The sequence below is a fragment of the Harpegnathos saltator genome, unplaced genomic scaffold (assembly GCF_003227715.2).
Source record: "Harpegnathos saltator strain DR-91 unplaced genomic scaffold, Hsal_v8.6 scaffold38, whole genome shotgun sequence".
Lineage (NCBI taxonomy): Eukaryota > Metazoa > Arthropoda > Insecta > Hymenoptera > Formicidae > Harpegnathos > Harpegnathos saltator.
The window spans coordinates 723,017-748,506 of NW_020230183.1; the positions used below are offsets into that span (position 1 = coordinate 723,017).

General features: G+C 54.8%; 1 protein-coding gene and 1 long non-coding RNA gene across 7 annotated transcripts in view; one reads left to right on the top strand and one right to left on the bottom strand.

The window, feature by feature from the left end:
• Positions 1-25,490, bottom strand: part of LOC112589015 (uncharacterized) — a 139,981-nt gene that overhangs the window by 67,370 nt on the left and 47,121 nt on the right. The gene's annotated exons all lie outside the window — the stretch shown is intronic.
• The window catches only part of LOC105186239 (uncharacterized), a 46,888-nt gene that overhangs the window by 18,042 nt on the left and 3,356 nt on the right, over positions 1-25,490 (top strand). For all 6 annotated transcript variants that reach the window (XM_019842831.2, XM_011146305.3, XM_025300629.1 and 3 more), the window contains exons 3-5: positions 21,570-21,713; positions 24,191-24,522; positions 24,926-25,200. In XM_019842831.2, coding sequence (XP_019698390.1) covers positions 21,570-21,713; positions 24,191-24,522; positions 24,926-25,200 — 751 coding nt within the window. The remainder of the gene's footprint in view (positions 1-21,569; positions 21,714-24,190; positions 24,523-24,925; positions 25,201-25,490) is intronic.

Here is a 25,490-nt window from a genome sequence, read left to right on the forward strand (position 1 = left end):
AGGGGGGGGCGTCCGGTGTTACATAAGGCGCCCAGGCGATTAATCGATTCCCTACTACTCCGCCGCGTCGGGGCGATGCGACCCGAGCGGCGGGGGGAGAGTGGGGGGGGGGCACGTCAAGGAGGCACGTGTCGACGACGCGTCCGCGACGTCGTCTCGCGTGACGAATACCAAGTAATATCGCGCGTGAGCGTAGGACCTCCTCGGAGGAGGAGCCGGATTCGTCCGTCCACGACGGACAGACAGGATTTTCGAGTCGGCCACTCGTCAAGGCCCAATCGTGAGCGGGGATCTCATCCATCCGCGATCGTCTATCGTTCAGATATTTATGGATACACACCGTCGTGTGTGTCTCGCGAGAGAGGTATACCCCGGCCGCCGTATCTCGACGGCCACGCGGACGGAGAGATAGCCACGGTCACGAGATACCTTCCTTCTCAATGCCGCGGCCGCGTGTTATTTATAAAGCAACCAGTTTTGTCGCGCGAGCGCACGCGTGCGACGCACGCTGCGCTCTCTCTCTCTCTCTCTCTCTCTCTCTGCTTCTCGCGTGGAATATAATTTTCCGCATTTTCCGCGCGTTTTCTCCAGCCCGGCGCGGTGGATTCCCGGCGACGCGTCGCCGCCGGCGAAACGCCCTAATGATGCGCTGCGTGCGCGCTCGCGCTCGCGCTCTCGTCGCCCCCTGATCCTGCGGCGCGGTGTGTAATATCGTCGAAGTGTCGAGCCGTGGCGAATAGCATCGTGCTAAGAGAATCCTTCCCGTTAGTTAGCTGAGCTGGCTGGCTGGCTGCTCGGCCGGCCAGCTCTCGCGTGTCCACTCCGCGAGAGATCTTTACTCGCGACGGAACGGAGATTCCCGATAGCGAAACTACGGGTGTGGAATTGAAGACGTTTATCAATTGCCCGACCGCCAGAGATCTTTATCGACCGCAATCGCGCCGGTGGAGGGAGGGAAAGAGAGAGAGAGATTAGGCGAGAGAGGACTTTGGAAAAATAACTTCCTAATATCTGGCGCGCGTTCCGGCAACGCGAAGAATCGATGGTGAAAACCTCAAAAGGGTGTAGTTGAAGAATTTTACAGAATCGAAGTATCTGATTGAGGATCGCCGAGGAGAAATCGGATTTATTTATCCGACTTTTAACAGACCTCTTTCTGAACACGAGTCCCTTAAATCTTAAATTACATATTCCGCTTGAATCCACGCGATTATTCGTGGCTTTTTGAACTCTTTGCTCACAAAGAAAGAAAATCGCGGATAAAAGATAGCTCATTAGCGATTGTCGGCCGGAGCCTCATCGTCGGAGCCCCATTCGCAATCGCCGAGTGTCTCGCGGAGCTCGCAGAAAAGAAGAAGGAAGATTCGCGCGAGCGAGCACGGTAGACAATGAGCGCTCGAGGACATCGCTACTATTCGCTTGCCAAAAGGCAGGATAGAGGCAGGACAGAGCAATTTATAGTTAATGTCAACGGCGACGAGGGCGGTGAGGGAAGGCGCGCCCCGCCGTTACGGCGGCGGAGGACGCCGGTTTCGTTCGATTCGAGGTCGAGATTGCCGGCGAGAGAGAGAGAGAGAGAGAGAGAGAGAGAGAGAGAGAGAGCCTTGAGGCGCGATCGTAACTCATAATTGATGAGCGGCGCGTCGGCGGGGATCCAGATCTCCGCGGATCGCGTTGCCCGGAAAAAAAGTCGCCGGCTGAGAATAGCGCGCGTGTGCTCTCTCTCTCTCTCTCTCTCTCGCCGATGATGACTTTATAATGTCGTATCGAGGCCGGGCCTCAGATAGCCGGCCGGCCGCAATTATTGTCCGTTTCGGTCCGCACTTTTCCGCATCGGCGCGGCGGCGTGGCCGGCGACGCGGCGCGGCGCGGCGGCCGGCGGCTTAATTACAAGGATACTCTGAGACTGAGCGCGAGAGGCAAGGAGAGGGAGAGAGGGAGGATATCTCGCGCGATTCGTCCGTGCGACCGCATATTGTCGTTAGGTCGTGAGCGCGAGAGGGATTACATTGCAAATCCGTGGCGCGGCCCGGAGCAGTCGATCGCGCATGGATCCGCCGCAGCCGCCGCCGCCGCCGCCGCCGCCGCCGCGGAGAGACCCGCCAGTCGTAAACACGGCTGCATTATTGCAGTCGTAAAGAGGATACGATCGAGAGCGTAAGTTTTATCGCCTCTCGCGGTCGTAACTTTCGAGATTCCCGATGAATCGCTATAAAACCAAATCTTATCGCTCTATCTCGCCGCAGCCAGGAACCATCGATCGACGTTCGATTGTCCGTCTGTCTGTCTACTCGCCTGTCCCTCCTTCTTTCCTTCTCAGGAGTATCGTTAACACGAGGGGCAAGTCGAAGGTCGGTGGCTGAAAAATTCGAGTCGCGCGCGCACCTCCTCACATACACATACACATTCGCGCTACTCCTCTTTCCATACGCACATACGCGCGCACGTGTATAATTGTCGGTTCGGACCTTATTACGGGAGAACTCGGATTCGCGACCCTCCCTTTCCCTCTGCCCCCATTCGCGACTTGTCGACGCGACCTCGGCACAAGAAGCTCGCGAGCTGGTGTGGTTGTTGTCTTCTCTCGACATACATCCCCGCGACTTTTCCGCGTCGCAGCGAGCGACTCAGTGCCTGGTATCTGCTCGTTGTCGACGACGAGATGTGTATCCGCGAAAGCATCATCATCATCATCATCATCATCATCATCATCATTATCATCATCATCATCATCATCATCATCATCATCATCATCATCGTTGTCATCATCATCAACATCATCATCATCTCTCGCGGTGCGTCTGAGAGTCGCAGACGAGGAAAATGATAATACCGCGCCTCGCCTCGCTTCTCTCTCTCTTTCTCTCTCTCTCTCTCTCTCCCTCTCTCTCTCTCTTCTTTCTTCACGGCGTGACGCGTGGGTGTATCGCGCGGCGTGGTTGCATAAAATCGCCGGCGGTGTTGTCTCTCGCGCTACCACCTTGTCTTCGCTTGGACTATTGAACTTTTCAATGCAGGCTCTCTCGTACGATCGAACGTCGAATCGCGCGTAGGCTTCGCCTTTTTCTCAGTCTTGCCGGCGACGCGCATTATCGTGTCGCGCGGCGTTGATGCGACCGTGTGCCTTAATATAGCGGCGCACTGCGACGCGGAAAGTCAGATAGAAAGAGAGAGAGAGAGAGAGAGAGAGAGAGAGAGAGAGAGAGAGAGAGAGAGAGAGAGAGAGAGAGAGAGAGAGAGAGAGAGAGACGTATCGAACTCTCCCGTCCCACCCTTCCTAGCGAACACCGCGCCTAATCTTATCCTTCAATTATCGCCTTTTACTTTATTTTACGCTTCAACAGGCGAGAGCATTTTCGAATTCGCGCCGTGTTCTCGGCGCACCTCTCTGCAATTCGCGCCGTGGTTCTAAGTAACGATTCTCTTCCCTTCTTTGTCTTCCGCAGCCGACCTCGGCGAATGACCTTCCGCCGTTCTCCGCGCGTCAATAACCCGGCCGTGGCGATTTCTCGGTTAGCCGGCTCGAAAATAACGAAGGGCGATTGCTTTGGCACCGCGACGGAAAGAAAAAAGCACTTGTATCCGCGGTGTGGTCTTTTCTGTAAACGAAGCCAGCCGGCTCTCCCCCCCCCCTCCGTTTCCCGCGAGAATACGCGTGCTCGGACGGAAAATGACACGTAACAATGCGGCGTGTAAACGCGGTAACGACGCGCCGGCGATTACCTGAGGATCGAAAAGTTTCCTTCGCGAGGTGTGCGCGCATCACTCGGGGAAGAGAAGCGGAATCTGCGGAGCGACTGATCTTTGCGCTTCGTGACGGAGAAACTGCGAGTACGTTTCCGCGACTTCGTCGATAACGCGCGACGCGTATATCGAGACCTCTCTCGGGCTCGATTTCGAAAGAATCGCACACGATCGCGCAACGACGATGACCCGACGACTTGGCGAACGGGATTGCGCAAAGGAAGTTCGCTACTTATTCCGGGGATATCACGAGTAATTAAAATCCCGCTGCGAAACATGCGGATTCATTTGTCAGATTACGTGAGGGGGAGCAGCAGCGCCGAGCTCGCCGGCTCGCCGGGCGAACGACGTTGTTACCGTCGGCATCAGGTTCAACAGCATCGTACTTCGTGTACCGCTGCGCGCAATCAGGAAGAATCAAGATCGCCGGGATCTTTAGCCCTTTCCTAGTTGTCGAGAAGATACGCGCGACCAAGTGAACCGCGCGCTCGTACTTAACGCGAGCGCGCCCGCGCGGGAAAACTTGTAGCGGGAGGGGGGGAACTTGGTGTAGGAAATTTCAGTTCGGTGTATCCGCTCGATCGATTAAAAATCTCTCTCTCTCTCTCTCTCTCTCTCTCTCTCTCTCTCTCTCGGACTGACCACCAGGTAAAAATTAAATTTAGGTTCAAGGTCGACTGCGAAGTTCGGTCGTTCAACGAATATCCGGAACACGTGTTGCTTTGGGCGCGTAAGAGGAATTCTCCGAGCAACGAGATCCCGACTAGAAATTTATCCCATGATCCTGATCGGGTTAACCTTATTTGGACATCAGGTCCCAATAAGGTAATACTATCGGGTATCCTGGTAAGCATCGGGTAATCATGTAACGCAGCGTGGATATCAGGGACCTTAGTAAGGATTCATAGTCAGGTCCTTATCGAGTTACCTTGTGGAATCCTTATTACATTTTTTTTTCAAATTATGGCTCCTGATTACTCGCCACGGCTATATTGGATGATGACGTTAGAAATAAGACGTTAGAAATATGACATAAGAAATAAGAAATAAGAAATAATATTTTAGATCGCTTGAGCATACTTGTAAAATGTTTCGGAAAAGAAACATAAAATGAATATCATAAGATCATTAAGTATCACAAGGTGACGTGACATGAAGTAGGGTTAAAGAGAAAAGTTGCATGTCACGTTAATTTTACAATTACTTATTGATTGCAAAAAACAGGATAGTTTCTATAGCATTTTACAAATATATTCAAGTGATCTGAAGTGTTCTTTTCAACGCAAACGTCTTTATATTTGGAAAAGACATCCAAAAATTGTCAGGTACAATGAATAAGATCCCGACAAGGACCTGATTAACTGAACCATATTGTATCATACACTAGATTGGTACATTAAGGTCCTAACATTAAGATAGACCCAATCATCATAACCTTGTAAAAGTCTTCCTTACTCGTTTGTCGTCAGGACATTGTAAGGACTGACTTACTTAGGATTACCTTTCATTCACCCTGTCAGGTGAACCTGATCAAAATTTCTAGTCGGAATGATAATAATGGGCGACTCCCGGCAAACTTTCCGCAAGTTCCCAATACGAGCGTCGCTCAAACAAATCTCACGGACTGGCACGCGGTGAACCAGGCGAGCCTTGTTTCGCCGTTCAGGTTCAACGGCACCGGGTCGGGCTGCCGGGTACCGTGGTACTCGTGGCCGCGTAGCGCCGCGTGTAATCCGGCGGAATCAAGATCGGGCGGATCGCGGCGCACAGCAACGAGAGCATTCCCGTGCTCGTTGATACGAGATGAGCGGCGCGGTAATGCCGACTTAATGCGATCAAACGAGTCCACCACGTCGGCTTCCAGGACGGGAGCGAGTCCGCGCGCGTACAAATGCGCGCACACGCGCACGCCCGCGCGATTACACCGGGCGGTAGGATACCGAGCGATACGAGGGAAAGAGAGAAGGACAAAGAAAGAAAGAGGCAACGCACGTGCGTGTGTAATACGCGATCGCGCGTACTTACTTAGCGAGGATCGGCGCGCGCGCGCGCGCGCGCGAGTGAGCGAGCGGCGGGCAGCCGCGGGTCCGGTGCGCGGCGATGCAACGGTGCCTCCGATCACGTAATCTGACTAATCGTTTCCGGTTTCGCCGGCGCGAACTCGCTTCCAGTATTATGGCCACGCGAGGTAATGTTAGAACATCTCCGCCCGTCCGAGCGGCCAGGCGCTGATGATACGCCTCGCCCGTGCCTACGTAAAGGCGAATTTACACGGTTCACTTGGGACGAGCGAGCATCCCGGAAGGATCGCACGTCCGGCGCACGGCTACGGCGTCGCAAAAATTCGTCCTCACATCGGCCTCGTCCGCTGCCGAGAAAAAAACGCTCTCTCGTGTGCGTCTTCGCGCGGTGGCTGCGAAACCGAAACTGCGCCCCGGAGCCGCGAGCTTCGATCGCGTTCGTGTGAGTGTACGCGTACAGAGTGATTTCTAATTAACGCCACGCTTCCTCCTCTCTTTCTCGCACCCTATCCTCGCGGCTTCTCAAAGAGCGACGCTCTTCCGCGCGCGCGCGCGTTTGACCTTTCCAATGAGAGCGCGAGAGCGAGCGAGCGAGCGCGCACGCATCGGGTGTACACTTTGAGTTTTCTAATAAGCCGTGAATAAGCATGGAGCCGCGTGAGGCCGGGGGATTGAATTCCTACGATGAACAATCGTTCATCCATTACAGCAGAGCGAGCGTGCGCGCACATACACACACACACACACACACACACGTACAGCAGACGGCCGTGCGCGAGCGGCGGTTGGCGTGTGTAAAATCGCCTTAAACCCACTCACGAAGGATCGGATCGGGAAGGATGGATCGCGACGGATCCATCCTGAAAACCTACGGCGCGGGTTAAACGGCGCGTTTAACCCCGTCTTGCGGGGGGTCTCTCTCCCCGCCTCTCCCTCCGTCTCTCCTCTCGCGTACACGTGGCGGCGGGCGAAACACACCAGCGCGAAAACGATCGCCCGCGGTGGCTCGCGTTTAGCCGCGGAGAACGCGAGCGAGCGAACGAGCGAGCGAACAGACAGACGGACGCGGCTCTCTCGCCGATGATTCTACACGTCGATGAAAAGTTATTGCGTTAATCGAGCTGCGCGAATGCGCGCCGCGCGCTGCGAAAGGACGGAGCCGTTATTGATGGTCGGTGTCCGCGTAATGGATGAGCACCGGCCGCGGCGCGACCGCCGGACGTAAACGTAATACGTTCTGACGTTCATTACACGCAGGCGCGCGCGAGAATCCTGCGGGAATCGCGTGGCCACGTTCTCGCGGGAAATCGCGAGAGACCGCCGCCCGCGTTGGGGGGATAATCGTTCGTCGGTAGACGCGCGGAGTAGAAAAATTGACGGCTCCTCTAAACGAAAGTTCCCTCGGTAAGTAAGTTCCGCTTGTAATCGCGATCTCAATATTTCGAGGCTCACTCGCTCGCTCGCTCGCTCGTTGCTTTATCACGCGAAATGTAATATTTTACGTTATTTTATTTTACGCGGAATGATCAGGGTCTCTTATGTTATTACAACGAAATTTCTTCTTGCACTCTCCTCTCTCTCGCGCGCGCGCGAGGTGTATAATCGAAGCGAAGGAGGATACTGGGCGCGATTGGGCTTGAAATCCGCTTGAAATTGGTCGACGGACTCGATTGTGGAATCGGCGATAGCTCCGAAACGGGCTCTCTATAATTGCCCCGGCGATCTGCACGTGGGGGGAAGAAGTTTTAATGCTTTCGCTCGACCGGCCGGCCGGCCGGTCGGTCGGCGCGGCGCGGCGCGGCGCGGCGCGGCGCGGCGCGGCGCAGCGCTCGATTCCAGATATTACGAGATCGCGCAAGGTCACGCTGGCTCTACAAGTAATAAGGGAAATATACAGAGTTGCGATTCTTTGCCGGCGAACCAGTCACGAGGAACCCCGAGGGATGTGGTGCGCGCCGCGCCGGCGCGCATTGTGCTGCAATGTCAGAACACGAGGCACGAACGGAGCGCGGGTGCGGATCGGCCGCCGCCGCGCGAGACCGCGCGCATTCCTTCGAAAGCGAACAAAGTGCGGCGGTTACGCGCTAACAATGCTCGTAGGCACGCCGGCCATTCTATTAGCCGTGTTCGGTTTCGCGGTGAGACGCGCAACCGCCGCGCCGGGTCGCCGTCCGGCGAACTCGCCTAGTCGACCGCTGACTTCCAACGACCTTTCGCGTTAACCCTGAGGATCGCGCGATTCATGACAGAGAGAGAGAGAGAGAGAGAGAGAGAGAGAGAGAAAGAGAGAGAGAGAGGACGTTCCTCTCGGTCTGTCGGATCGCTGCTTCAACGCTGATTAAAAGGCGGATCGCGACAAGGATCGTGTTCTCGAGCTTGCGCGCTCGATTAAATGGGGCCGAGAATCGGGCCAATTTTCTTTTATCCACGACTCGATATTGTTTCACATTCGGTATTTCAGGATGCAAGGAGCGATGAAACCGCGTTTCCACCGCGTTTCCAATTCTCAGCGTGTACCGTACTCGTCGTGAGCGCGAGGAACAGTCCGACTGGAGAATGACTGTCACCCGGTGACACACGGAATGAATTCTCTGCCGAAAGGCAGCGCGCGACAAAGCGAGGAGAAAAAGCGCAGCAGATTAGCCGGTAGACACAGTGGCAGGCCGACGGCCTGTCCGGAAGAAATCGAGAGTGGCTCCGAGAGACGACGAGAGAGCCGGGACAAGGTCGTAATCCCGCGGTTGGAAAGGAGAGAGAAAGCATTTAACTCTCGATCCCGGCTGCCGGCTCCTCGAAAGTATCTCGGCCGTTGCGTAACCGCGTCCGATCATCGGCACTCGGGCGACCGAGCGACCGAGCGAGCGACCGAGCGAGCGAGCGAGCGAACGAAATCGGTTCTATCATTTTTATACTTGCAGTTCGCATCTTACGGGTCAACCGGCAAATTTACGAGGCTGGCGAATATCATAAAAGTGGCCGCCGCGGTCGTGAATATCATAAAAGTACTTATCGCGATCTCCGATAGAAAGCCGAGATATATCCTTGGCGTCTCCCTTTTTTCCTCCATCTCTCTCTCTCCCTCTCATATCCCGCCAGGATACGTAATTCTATATTTATCGGGCCCAACGCGCGAGGAAGAAAGAGAGCTGATGGATGGTCCAGACGACTCACTCTCTCGCGGACGCGAGCGTGGGACGCGAAGGTCGACGACCCGGCACCGCGAGGATCCCGTCAAGGTCGCGCCGAGCGGTCGAGCGTTACGAATTTCGCGCGATTATGTGAACGTCGGCTCGCGTCGGGCTCTCGGGGGTGGTTAAAAGGTATCGATACTCTCTCTCTCTCTCTCTCTCTCTCTCTCTCTTTTTCTCTCATTCGTTCTCTCTTGCTCTCCCCCTATCTCGGCACTTGTACCTCGGCTGCTCGAGGGTGAAGGGAATATTTGTAACCCCGTAATGACCGTATAATGCCGTATAGACGGTAATTTCGTAATTTCGTATCCGAATACATTAACGATCCCGATGCGCACTTAAATTACATCAAATTAGACAAAGTCTAAAAATCTTCGAAAGTCGGACGCACTTCACTTCGTAGGAGACTGCGTATTAAATATCCGAGGGTTCCTTTTGTATTCGAAGGATTTAGAGTATAGGATATAATTCGCTCCAAGATTCATTCGTCAATTACTCGTAACTGGATCTGCTTGTTAATTCAGCGCTCAATCACCACCTCGAGCACGTCGAGGAGAAAGTTAGCGACGGCCGAAATAGAACATTCGGCCAGTCGCCTGCGGGCTCGTCGGCGAATTTCTAACTGACAGGACGCTCCGGGACATCTCGTCTCGACGAGCGTGATGATTGACAAATGATCGAGCCGATTCAAACGCAAATTACTACCGTACGTCCGGCCAGGAGACAGGCGGCTCGTACGTGTCGGATTACGAAGGTCAGGAGCGACGATCGAACGCCCCCCCCCCTCCCCCCGACTATTTCGCTCTCAAGGATTATCTGCTCAATAGAAACGCGACACCGCGAATTGTCCCGTGACGTTTACTCGCCGTCGACCGACGCGTATTGTGTGACGATACCTTGAAATATGCTCTTTCAGCGCTCGACAACGGAATATGCACGCGCTCTGGTGTCCCTCCACAGAAAAGATCTCGCTCCAAGCGAGATTACTTTCAAATCCTTTATTTTTGGATTACTTTCGAATCCTTTCAAATTCTCCCCGAGCATCACTCCGCAATCGCTGCAATTTATACATTTCACCTCGTACGTCGCGCGTACGAACGAAACTTTCTATCTGGTGTATTTGCGAACGGGCTGTAATCTAACCGACATATTCGCGCGTCTCCTTCCTCTCGACTGCGCCTCTGCGCCATGTGCTAATCGGCTAGGTGTCGATCACTCGTAAGACAAAAAGATAGCAGAGCAAACGAGAGTCATACGTTCACGTGTCGGAAATATCGTAAAAAAGGACTACCGGCATTGCCGCGATGCAGTGCGTAACGCACGCGGCGGACAGGTTTAGCCTTTTCAACACTACTGCACCCTCAACTGTGCGCACTGTGTCGTTAGAAATCGATAAGGATAAGGAACCGGCTAACGGCCCGATCGAAAGCTCACTTGTTTCGCGTTACGTCGCCTTTTCCCCATGCTGGAGATTTATAATGGAAATCGACGACTCTCCTTCCGCACGCGCTCGTGCGAAAACTCCCACCACATGGTCGCTGCGAGAGGTCTGCGTCCTCGAAAAACGCGAGTCGGGAGGAAAATGGCACGCGATGCAGATGAGAGAGCGCGCGAAGGGTCGCCCGGAGGTGTTCGGAAAAGCGCGTGGAATCTCACGCGTGGAGGTCTCTTCTCTTCTCTTTCTCTACGCCTCTGCACGCGGAAAAGTTCTCGATATCCAGACACCTGCTTACCCGCGGGAAAGTCGACGGAATGCGTTCGCGAACACGCCACAATCGACTCGCTGCGTTCTCCTCTCCCTCTCTCTCTCTCTCTTTCTCTCTCTTTCTCCCCCCTCTCTTTTTCTGCATCTTCACGTGCTCCTCTTTTTCACTCGCACGCCGTCTAGCGCGAGATCGATAGGTTAACTAGGAAGCCGCGAGTAAGCGCGTACGCACGCGAATATATTGGGTTGGCAACCGAGTGATTGCGGATTTTGTCGACAGATGGATTTTACACTTTCTTTTGTTTCGTTAACGTGTTCAAAGTACCTAACCTATATCTTTTTCTTATTGTTTGGACTTCTACCTTTCATTTAGTACAAAAATTATATCGACTAGTTGTTTAGTTTTGTTTTTATCCCAATTAAAAAATGGAAGAGCAAGACGTGCACTTCAGACATATTTTATTGTATTATTTCCGAAAAGGCAAGAACGCATCGCAAGCACGCAAGAAGTTATGTGCCGTATATGGGAATGAAGTCTTGAAAGAAAGGCAGTGTCAAAATTGGTTTGCCAGATTTCGTTCTGGTGATTTTTTGATCGAGCATTGAAAAATGCTCAACGATCTGGCCGTCCAGTTGAAGTCGATGAGACCCATATCAAGGCCATTATCGATTCAGATCGTCATAGCACAACACGTGATATTGCTGAGAAGCTCAATGTATCGCATACATGCATTGAAAAAAATTTAAAAAAGCAAATTAAAAATTTTGAATTTTCATTCTTATTTAAAATCCGCAATCACTTAGTTGCCAACCCAATAATTACGCCGCGTGCGTACCCCGCGTGCGTCCGCGAGAGCACGTACGTTATGCAATCGCGTCGTCTGCGTGACTTCTGTCAAGCATTGCGCGCTTACGCCTACGGCGGCGACACTGAGACGCACGCGCGGTTTATGCAAGTACACGTCGTATACATGCACGGATTCGCGCGAGGTAAGATCGCGAGCACGACTTTCCTCCGGTGCCATTGTGCGCGCATTGGCACCGGGTGGGTATCTTCCCCTCTGTCTGTCTCGGTCTGTGCTCTTTACTCTTGCCACCGAAGCGCTTTCCGTCTTATCGGCGCGAGAGAAGTGCGCAGGAGAATTATCGGAGATTAGCTCGAAGAAGACCCAATTTATTATTTTCTTAATAAATACGCGTGTTGAGTTTTTTTCACCTTCCGATGTTTATCATTGCATCATCGCGTATTCTTTTTTCCCATACTGCTTGTCGCAATCAAACTTGTTTGATTTTTAAATTGAAAAATTTTTTCAACTAGATAATTAAAAAAAATAGCGTCGTACATTAAATAGTTTTGCGCCTTGCAGGCGTTAACACACACACCGCGAATAATAAAAACTTGGAGCGATTTGATACTCTTCCGTGTCTCCCCTCGAGCGCGGCAAATAGTTAAACGAGGATGAAGTAACGATAAATGAGAAAATAACGAGAGAGCGATTGCGGCGGGATAAACTCGGCGAGCACGGCTCTTTGTGCGACGTTCAGTCGCCTGAATTACTCTTTGGGAAGGAAGGAGAAACGGTCTCGCGTGCATATACAATACCGTTTGAATTTTCCTGCTATTCCACTCGCGGAAGCTTTCTACGCGGCATAACGCGGTTTATCAGATTCGCAGCGGCGTATCGCGGCTTACAAAACCATTCTGCGAAGAACACGGCGAGGAAAGTATCGTACGCGATACGTATCAGTGAAGTATCAGTACGCGTCAGTGGAGATTTTCACGAGCTAATAAAAATCTGCTACGGCTATGCGAGAATGCGCTATGAGATTATGTAAAAATAATTATATGATAATAAATACACGTCTGTTTTTCCCTCTCTGTCTCTCTCTCTCTCTCTCTCTCTCTCTCTTTCTCACACACACACACACACACACACACACACACATACAAAGATGTAAGGTTTGATTGCGCAGTTCCTTCTATCTTGAATTATCGAATTCAATGCGAGAGATAGTCGCGGAAACGCCGCCGCGTGAAGTTGCGCTATTAAATAATAACCTGTTCGCTGTCACCCTCCCGTGCGTCGTTTATCACGTAAATGTACCTCAGATTTCTCATCGCGTGCGAATAATCGGCCGCTTACTTTCCCGAGCCCGACAGAGAGAGATGCTCGAAGATCCGGCCGAGCATTCGAACGACATTCGACTGCGAGGCGTAATATCGAGGCGAGATTTTAAATGCCATCAGGCCATCCAGGTGATCGCGCGAAAGGCGCGAAAGAGATTTCGGGCAAGCGCGCGCGCGCGGCGAGCCGGCCAATTGAGGAAAATGCAGACGAAGAACGAGGCAAGTCGCTGTCACGCGACTGCCGAGCTCCGGTGAGAATCGAACGCTCACGCAATTGAAAGGTGACAACCGGGAATCGAGCGAGCGACCGAGCGACGTGAGCGAGGTGTTGGCGCGCTGGATCGTCCGGCGGGCGCTTTCGATCATCGGACGCGACGGGTGGCCGCGCGAAATCCCCGGCGATCGACAGAGACAAACGACTCGGGAGAAAACGAAGATCGAAATCGGACGCGTTGTCGCCCATCAGGAAGAAAAGCACCACCTGCGTCCCGAGCTGCGGCTTCGAGCGAGAAAGTCGTGACGACGGCGTTCTCGGCCCCGCAGCCGGCGCGACGCGGCGGCCTGACGACGCTCTCGAGCGTGTCGGAGATGGGACGGACGGATTTCGGCACGACGATGTTCCCGCTCGAGCACTGCTCGACACGAGGAGCCGACACGGGATACGCAAAGATAATCGCGATAATTATTGCGCTGCTGCCGGTCGTGGCGCGGCGGCGACCGAGAGGCGCGTCAAGTTCATACGCGCTCTCGTGGTTCCGGGGGACGAGACGAGCGGAGGCGGAGAGCAGGAACTCGCCTTGTACTCGCGCGGCTGATGGACAATTCGACTCGGAAGCGGGAAGAGCCAAGAGCGGCCAGCCCTGCGGAAAATCGCCATGAGCGCGATACCGTGGGGTGCTTCGAAAGCGCGCATGTGAAAGCGACGCGTCCTCCAACGGAAGAAGCTGGAAGAAGCGCGAGAAATTGGCGCGTCGAGGGAGAGTTCGCGCGCGCGGAAATTCAGCGTGACGCTTCGCGGAGCGCGAATGTCGCTTCGCTGGGCGTGATCGAATGACGCTTGTCCGCCTCCGACCGAACATGCCGTTCATCATCACCATCATAATCATCTCTCATCGTCCACGTCGGCTCGAGGCACCTCGAGCTTCATGCCACGAGGACACGACGGCGGACAGATTGGCGGTGGCGCGACGAAGTCGCGAACGACACGGCCCCGCTTTTTCTCGCAGTTTCAACGCTCATCGCGTACGCGATAACGATCGCGCCGAAACGCGCGGAAACGCGGTCACTCGCTGATCGATCGTCGGCGCGATCGGCGAGTCAAGGCAGAGGAGGACGTCACGAGGAGACGGCACGAACGCGAGATCTCCGGGCGTGCGCGGCCGGTCTGAGAGCGGCGCTTCCTCGTGTCGTTTCGTCGTCAGCTGAACGAGAGATGCCGTCGCCGAGGAAAACGAAAGTGAAAGCGAGGATACAGACGATGCTCCGCGAGGAACGGCGGGCCGATGCCGGCGTGAGAACGATCTGTGCGTTATGCGGCTCCGCGAGCGGGAAGGAAAGTGCGCCTTTGTGCGAGTGAGAGAGAGAGAAAGAGAGAGAGAGAGAGAGAGAGAGAGAGAGAGAGAGAGAGAGAGAGACATTCGGTATTTTGTACCTTGCAGTAGACGTGAAAAGTGCAAGAGAGAGAGAGAGAGAGAGAGAGAGAGAGAGAGAGAGAGAGAGAGAGAGAGAGAGAGAGAGAGAGAGAGAGAGAGAGAGAGAGACAGAGAGAGAGAATCATATAACTTTACGTACATCAACTATCTCGCGTCACGTGCCGGTATCTTTCGGAAGCGGGTTCACCGCTTGCACGTAACCTGCAAGTCGCGTGAAACGAGACCTTTCGCGGTCTAAAGGATACCGGACGGTGTATCGCGTCGTGTATCCCGATTACAAGCGAATTTTCGCGGAGTAATGTAGCGTACGTGCACAACTCGCGGCGTATCAACGGGCCGCGCAGAGACATGCATGCGTGCACGTAACAAGCCACATATGCATATGCGCGCATAATGCGCTCCGAGGGAGGGGAAATTAAAAAAAAAAAATGGAAAAAGAGCGAGCCAATGACGCGGCGATCAGCCGGAAGGGCAAGGGGGCTGGGAGAGAACGGGAGAGCACGGAGGGAGGTCGGCCGTTCGAACGTTTCGTCCTTCCCTCCATCGTAAGTACGTGCAGGTCGCGCAGAAAAATTCGCAGAGCGGTAATTTGCCCGTTGATCGTTATTTATTGTGATCCTCGTGCTACGCGGGCGGACGGCCGTCTCGGACATTTGCATGCGAAATTGGCGATGGCATAAGGGCATGAATCTCCTCACGCACGGCCGGCGCGAGCGGGACGCAGAAAATGGGGCCTGCCTTACGCAATTGTACGTTGAACGGTGGTCAGGGATCGGCCGGCCGGCCGTCTCCATGTTGGCACGTTGACACGTACCATTTATACCTCATCATGTCCGCGGAAGATCGCGCGAGCGAGAGAAAGCGAGAGCGAGAGAGAGAGAGCGAGAGAGAGAGAGAGAGAGAGAGAGAGAGAGAGAGAGAGAGAGAGAGAGAGAGAGAGAGAGAGAGAGAGAGAGCAAGCGAGCGAACGGCCGGCGGAAAAAAGGCGCGGTGCCCGTCCCCCTTGCTTCCCCTGCGTCCTCCTTCGGCCGCACCGTGCACGTCCGTTTTGCACGTCACTCGCGGCCAGCTACGCGGCAAATTGAAGGTGTCAGTCGCGACGGACGGAATATAGATCGAGGGGGCCCGCCGCGCCGTCCGCGTGCCCGCCGTCGAGAGCGAAATTCCACACCGGCCAATTCCGCGGGGAATATCGCGTACACGAGACGAAGAATCCTAGCGGCGCGGCGCGGCGCGGCGCGGCGTGAGGTGAAGGAGCGCGGGATTCGCTGATTTTCTCCTGGGTGACGTAAACTGAGGAAATCCGGGAGGTGCGTCGACTTGAGGTGGCTTGAATGGACGCGCTTGAATTTCGCACGCTTGCATGAGAGCGACAGCGACGAGACGCGCGTGGAGATCATCATCTGAGGGAGCAATCGCCGGGATCGGAGGATTCGGCTGATGTACACGCAACGAGCAGCCGCGCCGGCGATTCCCGGCGACGAAGGAAAGCCCGGCGCGAGCGCGGTTCTCGATCTCGCCGCGAGCCGGAGCCGAGTGAAATCGCAGAATAAAATCGCGGCGGCGACAAGACCGACAATCTCGCGGAACCGCCGAGGCTACGAGCGAGTAACGGTCGCGCGACGGCGGACTATCATTACTTAATCAGCGATCTGCTCCAGTTTGCCGACAATGCGGGCCCCGGCGAGATCGAACGCCGCAGCGTGAACAAGAATCCCCGCTTCGCAGACGGATAATTTCATGCACCGGGTAGCGCGGTAGCCGAGCGACTCCTGGAGTCCCGCCAACGAATTGTTCGTCGTTGGCGTTGTAAATCAAGGAACGCGCGCCGCCAGCGCTCCGCCAGTCGCTCCGCAGGCAGCGACTAAACTACCGCAGACCGCGTGACGTAACGCCGGGGGAAACGATCGGGTCGGGCGAAATGTTAATTGCGCGCACAATATACCCCGCGTCCATTCTTTCCAGAGCTCTCTCGCTCGCCCGTCGCCGTCACGAAGCCGCCGATCGTGTCGCGGCGACGACGACGACGACGACGGCTGCGTTGCGGAACGACTCCGCTCGAGACTCTCTCGCGACCGAGAATCAACGCGATTCTTCGCAGGATCGGATGTTGGCTCTTCGGCCACCGAGAGATCACTCGTTACTCCTCGGTGTGTATCGTCGTGCTGTTGCTTTTGTCAAAGAATCGATTAATTCAACTTCAATTCTGAAGTGAACAATAAGTGAATTTTCTCAGTGTTTTTTTGGGTGAACAGAGTCTCTCGGGAAATTTCGGGAGAAAAGATTGACGACATGAGACGCGTCAATGTTTGCAAATAGCAAAAAACCGCTCGAAAGAGAGAGAGAGAGAGAGAGAGAGAGAGAGAGAGAGAGAGAGAGAGAGAGCTGTATACAAGACATACGCACAAGAACGCACAAGACATGTAAAAATTGAAAAAATTGCGAAACCAAGAGAACAAAGAGACTAAAATTCAATCCTTGGATGGACCTTGATGGCATATCGCGGGCTGAAAGAAACTTCGATCTACGAAGCGACTCCTCGCTTCAACGCATCGACTGATCGCTGAAAGCCGCAAGAAAAATTTCTCCGCGGGATATCGCGCCTATTCCAGGAACGAGAGGTTTGCAACCTCTCCGTGTCTTCATGCAGATCCGTTCCTGATCGTTCGTTACACACAGCCGTGATCTCGCACATGGGCGTGCGAGCGGGCGTGCGTACGTGCGTGCGCGCGCGAGAGCAGAGGACGGCGATTACGCAACGTGAAAGTCGCCGATGGAATTCACTCTTACTTCGAGCTCGCCCTGACCTCCGGTATGGAATGAGAGCGATCTGAATAACCCCGGGGGGCCGGCTGTGCGTATTTGGCAACGGGCCCGCGGCCCGCGGGCCGCACTTTTAACGAGCAGCGGTAGAGCGTCGAGAGAGCGTCCCGCTCCTTTCTTTCCCGGACGATTAGCATACGCGCGCGCCCACGCTTGCGTAAAACGTCGGATTAAAACTAGATTCGGAGCGCGCGGCAGCACGTGCGCTCTTGAAACAGGCCGGCGATAATATCAGGCCGCGGCTAGGAGCGCGCGCGACGTGCTATTCTCGCGAGTCACGAATCTCGAGAAACCGGCGATTATGTATATACGCGACAGCCTAGATGAATATTTAATCGCGGCTAATCGACGCCTCGGCTCATTCGTGTCGCGCGCGTCTCGCATACGTAATTCGCGTCTCCCGGCATCCTCAATGTCAATGTCCGTGCTGATCGCCTCGGTTATTTCACGCGTTTAGCCTTGTTTGTCGCGCGACGCCGGATTCTTCCCGTCCTTAACGTCTCATCGACTTGCTGACGTCGTCGACTGGCTGTGACTGACAGACGCGAGTCCGCCTCGAACGCGTTCGTTCGCGCTTCGCTTCTCGCCGATTGTCTCGAGAGATGTTGTCGTCGACAAATGGAGAAGCAAGGCGTTTTAACGCCGACCCGTCTCACAAAATCACCTCGCACCGCAACGGATTAAGATATTACCGTGGCGTGCTTCTATCGAGATTACAAGCAGCGGGACCTCGCGCGATCGGCGATTCAACGAGCGGACTTGTACTCTGCTGATACTGCGACGTGTTTGAGTAACGGTTCGCACACCGAACCATGAAGAGGCTACCGAGGAGCCCGGCAGACTCGTATCGCACGCCATAAATAATCGAGTTACGTGCGCCACGCTCTCTCTCTCTCTCTCTCTCCCCCCCCTCTCTCTCTCTCTCTCTCGCGGTTCTTCTCCTTCTTTTCGCCTTTTTTTGCGAGCAACGAGAGAGAGACCGTTGCCTTTCAGCTATACATCTTCATTAAATCCGCGAGCAATTATTACGATCATCGCTGATGATCGGAATGATTGCGCTCAACGGAACACAGATAGGAGAAAAAGAGAGAGAGAGAGAGAGAGAGAGAGAGAGAGAGAGAGAGAGAGAGAGATCTCTCCTCGAAAATGATTCTGTGTTCGTTCCAGGAGAGGGAAGCAGGAAGAGAACGTTAGAGAACTAACGCCAACGTCACGATAACGATAGTTAAACGCATCGCTGGCGATACCAATAAGATTACAATCTGTCGTGCTTTCTGTGCGTGAACCAATTAAGCGAAAGATGAATTATTACCGGTTTCTCAACCTGACATGGCGCAACACTAGGCGTTCGAGGGGTAGGGACGCAAGAGGGGGGCGAGGAGAGCAGGCAAGGCAGGGGTGTGAGACGTGTAATGCGAAATCGAGGGCGAGATTGATCTCGGTTGAAGCTCTGATCAGCCGAGCGCTGATGAATGAACCGGCTCGCTTGTAAAAATTGTAATGATACGATCGTAATCGCGACTTCCTCGTCGCGCAGGAAAAAAGTGAGCTCCCGGATCGACCCGCATCGTGCGCTTTGCGGAAGTCGAGCCGAGACGCGAAACACGAAGTGCGAGCGCGCGCGTTTTCTCATCTTTATTATGCGCCTTGCGGCGAGTCGCGAAAACTGCGCTGAACGAACGAGCGCGTGCAAGCCAGTCGTAAATCGTAAATCGCGCGTAATGGCAAGTGCACGCACCGCATGATGGTTGCGTAAACGATCTGACAGCTATTGGCCGGCTGCGACTCGGCCCGAGTATGATTTTATAGTAATCCGCGCTATGATAGCGCTGCTCGCGCGTAATGGCGAAGCGAGATATCCGTGCGCTAATAAGCGCTTTATCGGACGGACTCTCGTCGCCTGTAGCTCGCGAGAGATACTTTCTCTTCATTCGACACCGCTCGCGTTTCATTCGATCGGAACTCTTCCAGCGCTGCGCTTTTCGCTCGGTCGTCATGCTTCGGATTCTCACGACGTCTCGCTTTTCTCCGCTCGAGGAGATAATAGGCGTTTTGCGCCTACTGAATTTGTCTCGCGGACACGCTGACAACACGGAACAGGGAAACAAGAAAAGTAGAGAGAGGGGGCGAGAGAGAGAGAGAGAGAGAGAGAGAGAGAGAGAGAGAGAGAGGAAGGAGACCTAATTAAGCGCATCCGAGCGAATTTACGACGCGCCGTTAACAACCCGCAGCGCCGGTGCGCGTTCAACTCCGTCTTCCGACCGAAGGGACATTACAATTTAATCTGGCAATCAAAGCGAGCGAAGGCCGATTAACGATAAATCCGAGATCGGCCGTAAATGTCGCGACGTGCCGATAGACGATAAAACGCAACGCGCGATATTCATTCGGCGAGGCGGACGCGTCGGCATAGAAAGCGCGAAGTCGCTGCGAGCAAAAGTGAGGGAGGGAGAGGGAGAGAGAGAGAGAGAGAGAGAAAGCGAGCGGACCTATTGTAAATCAATTGAAGACGGCGGAAACGCGATGTAAATCGCCCGCGAAACGAGGATTCGACGATTTATACGGCCGTATTGTAAATACCGTGCCGCCGCCGCCGCCGCCGCCGTACAGCAAACACGCGTGTTTATATTCGACTATAAATTTCCGCGCAGCGCCGCGCAAATCGACGACGGATTACCGATTTAATCTGCGCTCGCGTGACGCCGCGCGATCTCGGGATCGCCGAGGTTCCCCGCGGCTTCTCTCGATCCTCGCGATCGATCTCGCCTGGAAATCGTCCGAGACGCGGCTCGAGTAGATCGAACAATACCGCGTTGGCTTGTTCGTTGTGTCGCGCGCGACCTATATGTGCGCAGGACGAACGACGAAGAAATTCAATCACGAAGAAAAGAAAAACGACCACGTGAAGTTTGGCACATTTAGGAAATTCACCGGGTTCTCAACGACTACGCCACCGACTTTGTATCTGCCATAAAGTACGACTACCTTGCAATCGAAACGTTTGCCTTCTATTGAGGTGTAATAAAGAAATAATTGCGCACGATTAACTGCGGTTAGGGCTCTCCTTTTCTTATCCGAGTCACTTTTCTTATTCGGAATTTATCAATCGTTTGCGGTTCTCTATGTCCAGAATGAGCAAACATTGTGCTCACATTCGCTCTGAGCAAAAATATCTAAGCAAAAATCTTGCAATATTCCTGTCGCAAGAAAAGCAATCTCAAAGACTTTTTGTTCTCACGCAAATCCTTTCTACTTTAATTCCTGCTAGATAGATATTTTGGCAAATAATTAAGAACCATAAGAGGCTGATGTATCGATTTATCAAGTTGAATTCCACACGCGACGAGAGAGGCTAAGAGAGAGAGAGAGAGAGAGGGAGAGAGAGAGAGAGAGAGAGAGAGAGAGAGAGAGAGAGAGAGAGAGAGAGTGTATGGACATAGCGTTTAAAACTTCAAGTCGCTCCTGTAACGGTTAAGAGGAAGTAATCGCGACGATGGTAGTCCGAGGCGCGCGTATAACGGTCGCGGGTTTAACGAAAATTGCGCGCGACCGGGCGCGTTGTGCGCGGAGGCATATAACTCGATCAGCGTTCTACGGCGACTTAAATTACCTTTATGAAACTGGGTCTTAGGATCTCGTTAAGCCGGGCTATAAACGTCGATGTTAGTTTCGAACGATCGGCGGAGCGACTGTCGTCGTCGTCGCCGCCATTACTCACGCGCGCGCTCGCATTAACAAAGTGGGTCGAGAATCGACATTGTGATTTCGCAAAGGATTATTAGTCGGCCGCGGCCAGCGTTTACGCGGGCGCGCTCGCGCCGACGTAGCTTTATGAAACCAGTCGCGGCGCGGCGCGGCGCGGCGTGCCGCACCGCGCCGGCCGGTTTTTCTCTCCCCGCTCGGTGCGAAAGCGCGAAGCCCCCAAGTGGAACGAGTTTCCGCGCCGTGCGCGTACGGCAACGGTAACGTTTGTCACGTTTCCGCGGGGAACGAGGCTCCGCGGAGCGTTAACGAACGCTGCGGACATGGACGAGCGACATAGACGCGCCAAATGACGACGCGCGAGCGCGCGACACGTGGTCGTCGGCGCCGTCCGCGCCGCCGCCCGCCGCGAGAAAGCGAAATCCCGCGTCAATGAGGTGTGTCGCGTGCGATACCCGCGATACCGGAGAACATCCGGATAGATCGGAGACTCTCGCGAATGTACGGCGTGCGCATTGTACATCTCGCGTAAGGAAAGAGCGCGCAAACACACTCCATTCCTCCCTCCCGAGTCGAATCTCACGCGCAATTCCTGTTGATTTACAGGCTGGTTCTCGGTGGTCTCCAGCAACAGCGGCACCGGAAACGCCAGGGTGTACAGAAGAGTCGGCGCGTTGGTGCGCGCCGGAGTGCCGGCGTTCTTGCTCGCCAAGCCGTTGAGAGCGTACACGCTGACGCATTCCAAAATGGGTGAGTCTCGCATGTGTTCGTCGCGGCTTGTTCCGCTCTTTGTTCTTTTTTCTTTTTTTTTCTCTCTTTCTCGCCAGAGCGCCCGGGGACTTTATTAGGCGACGCGGCGCGGCGCGGCGCGGCCGGCCGATCGAATCGATAACGCGGCTGACAGTCGTGTCGAAAGCACGAAATCATGAATTTTTATTAAGGCGACGGTCCTCCCGTCCGCCGGCGCGGCGTCGCGGACCGCGCGAGACGCCCGTCGAATTCGGCGATGATTCTGGCGGGAGATAATCAGCTTACGGCGATTTACATAATTCTTCGGCGCGCGAACGCGCTCCAGCGGGTCAACCGGACGGAGATTACCCACATATCCCGCGTCACATCTGGCACCCGTCGAGAGTTTATTATCCCGGCCAACCCAGGTCCGCATTTTCCACGGGCCAACTGTCGCGGTCGCGGCGGTTATCACCCGCTGCGATCTGCCGGTGGAAATGCGGCCCGCAACGCGAGCTATAAAACCGCGATTTGCGCAACCAGCCCCGTTACCGGCCTGCTTCCCTTCCGCCGAAACGCGACGTTTTCCTCGGCAATTCTCAGACCCGACGTAGACCTCAAGACTCGCAAACGCGACAACACGGATGACGATCGTTCTTCTTCGGCCGTTCGGCTGGCGTGCGTCGTACGCGCAATCTAACGGAGCCGCGTCTCGAATTCGAGAATAGACAAATAATAGAACTCGGATCACGTTTCCTATTTGCTTAATGACAATGCCAGGAGGGCCGCTCCGACGTACCGCGGGCAAGCTATTATTTAGAGACGCAAAGGGCCCCCGACACGTCGATTCTACGCGCGCACGCACGCACGCACGCACACAGACCCCGGTCTCGCGGCTGTCGGATTATTTGCTCGAGTGCGGTGACTGGCCGTGACACGAATGTCAATGTGTCCGTAATGCGGCTGTCCGCTCGCCGCAGCCGTGCGTTCCTGCGTTTCAACGTGCGTACACGCGCGCGCGCGCGCGTAGGCGAGCCTTACGCGACAGGCTGGCGCGTAACGTAATAGGCACGCGGCTCGCGGTGAAAGCTATCCTTACGTTACTACGACTGCGATTAAAGCATGCAACGATTATGCTCGCGCGCGCGCGCGCGGGAAAGGGGGATCCCCGCGCTCTCTCTCGCATCCCTCTGCGGGCTCCTCCTCAGCCGACCATACCTCCGCAGCGAGAAGAAGGGGCCCGCGACAAGTCCCGTAAGTCTGTACGCGCGAACAAGCGCGAGTCGAGAGAGTCGCGTCCGCGTCGTCCGTTAGCCGGCGCGTTTATTGTCGTTAATTGCCTCTCGCCCGCCCCGCCTTTTGATCGTACGCGCCAGCGCGAGACACCGGCTCTCGCGAGAGAGAGCGGCCGCTTGCAACGGTACCCGGGTATCATCGACGACGACGACGACGACGACGACGCGTCGCGCCCGTCGCTTATGGAAATCAACGCTGCGCGTTCCTCGGATATCGCAGCAGCGAGGAACGCTCGTCCGCACCGGCTATGTTATTACGTCAGAAGCGCGCGCACGTTTCCTCGACACGCTGCATTCTTGTTAAAGAAGAAAAGTCGGGGAAAAGCACGCGCGCGCGTAACGGTGGGAAAAGATTCGCGAGTGTAGCTGGAATGTGGGAAGTGGGCCTTCCAGCGCAACTCACGATTCGTCCCGGAGTTCCAAAGTTCACGACGGGAGTCGAACGGCAGCACGTTGATATCTCTCTCTCTCTCTCTCTCTCTCTCTCTCTTGGGAAGGAGAGAGAGAGAGAGAGAGAGAGAGAGGGAGGGACTGTGTTGCATATATTTTTCTTTCTACATTCGCACGCACAAAGTCTGCTCCACATTGCTGCGCAAAAGGACACAGGGTGGCTGCGAGGAGGGCTCGCTGCGGGGTGGAACGTGATAGACGGGCGGCTCCTTGTTTGACAAATCAGCGGGATAATCGCGATCTATTCCGCGAGATTGATCTCACGTGAGCTCGACGTTGCTACCGATCTCTAGCTGGCGCAACGCCACTCGTCGGCGTCGCTCACGCGAATACACGAATGAGTCGACGCTAATGAGCTAATTAGCAGCGCGCTCGTTATTAACTCGCGTGCCGCGCCTTTCGTCGGCAGAGGAGAGAGGCGTCCCCTTTCGCCAGCGCCAATTAATTACGCGAGCGAGAGAGACGCGATTCTTCTCGCCGCGGCGGGTGCCTCGCGTGTACCTCGACGACAAACTTCGATTAATCGTCTTAACGCGGGTCGTTTCCGCCGGCGAACGCCCGGTCAGGGTTAAACGAAGAGACTCTCGGCCGTCTGGACGAATTCGAATCCGGACGAATGGAGGGAAAGGATTTTAATCGCGTCGTTTAATCCGATCGCCGAATTCAAGTTGTTCCTTCAAGAATAATAGCGGCGACGTAACAGTGTGCACGTGCGCGCAATACACACCGTCCCTCCGTCCATTTCTGTCGCAGAGAACGGCAACTTGCGAGCCCACTACACGAAGACGACGGTGCGCGCGGGCGAGGTCCTGCGGCTGACCGCGGTCTTCCAGGACACCCGTCGCGCTCCCGTCGCCGGCGGCGTGCCCGGAGCGGTCGGCGGGGTCCCGGAGGGCAAGTGCTCGAGGTCCTCGGAGAGGGATCAGTACGCCCAATGCTTGGACTCTCACGGACACGAGCTCTTCGCGCCGCTCTCGGCCAGAGGCGAGTTCTACGCGACCTGTCAGAGCGGCAGCCTCGACACCGGCAGCGACGCGGTGCTCTACAGGGTCCATCAGCTCGCCAGGAGGGACCTTCCCCTGAGGGTAAAGTTCCGTCGCCGACACCTCGAGATTAACGTCATGTAGCGCGCTTGTCCTTGTCTCTCTCTCTCTCTCTCTCTCTCTCTCTCTCTCTCGCGATATTCTTATAACGTCAATGGTCGCGATATTGTTTTATACAGCGATAAGAAAAAGATTCTCAGCGCGAATTTCACGAGACATCCCAAGCGAATTTTCATTTCCCCTCTCAGCTGCTATTTTCTTTTTCTCCATCTCTCAATTTGCGTTTCCGGACAATTCTGACTGGTATAAAGATCGCATCGCGATCTTTACACCAGTCTGGCATTTATTGGAACGAATCTTTAATATCTCCAATTTCACGGGGTCTTATCTCGAAGGATAAGCCGCAATTCCCCCCTGACAACGACCGTCCGTGTGTCACCCCCAGGTGCGCTTAGTCGCCGGACCCCTGCCCATACCGCTGCCGCGAGATTACAGCGGCCTGATGCAGCTGGAGAACGCCACGAGGGGACCTATAGTGCTCGGTTGCGCGGTGCCGTTGATGCCCGAGCGACCTTTACCCAACTCTACCGTACCGGAACTCTTGGAGCTCGTCGCTACCGGCCCGACCGCGCCCCGGGTGAAGCGAGCGCGACTGGGCTGCCCTTCCGAGGCGAGACTGCTCGCCTCGCCGAAGATGCAGCGATTGCTTTCGGCCTGCAGGTAAGACACGGGGTTTTTCAGGCGGAAATAACCGTAACTTGCACCTCCCCCATTCTCGAGCAAAAATTTCGTCAGAAAAAGAGGAGGACGAAAATCACAGCTCTCGCGACGAGCGATTTCTCTCTCTCTCTCTCTCCCTCTCTCTCTCTCTCTCCCCCTCCCTCCCTCCCTCCCTCTCTCTCTCTCTCTCGATGAATCTCATCCTTACGCGGCGGCGTATACACGCGTCTCGACGTCTCGGAGATAACGCAGGTACGATATCATCACGCGCTTTCGCTGCTACTTTGTAG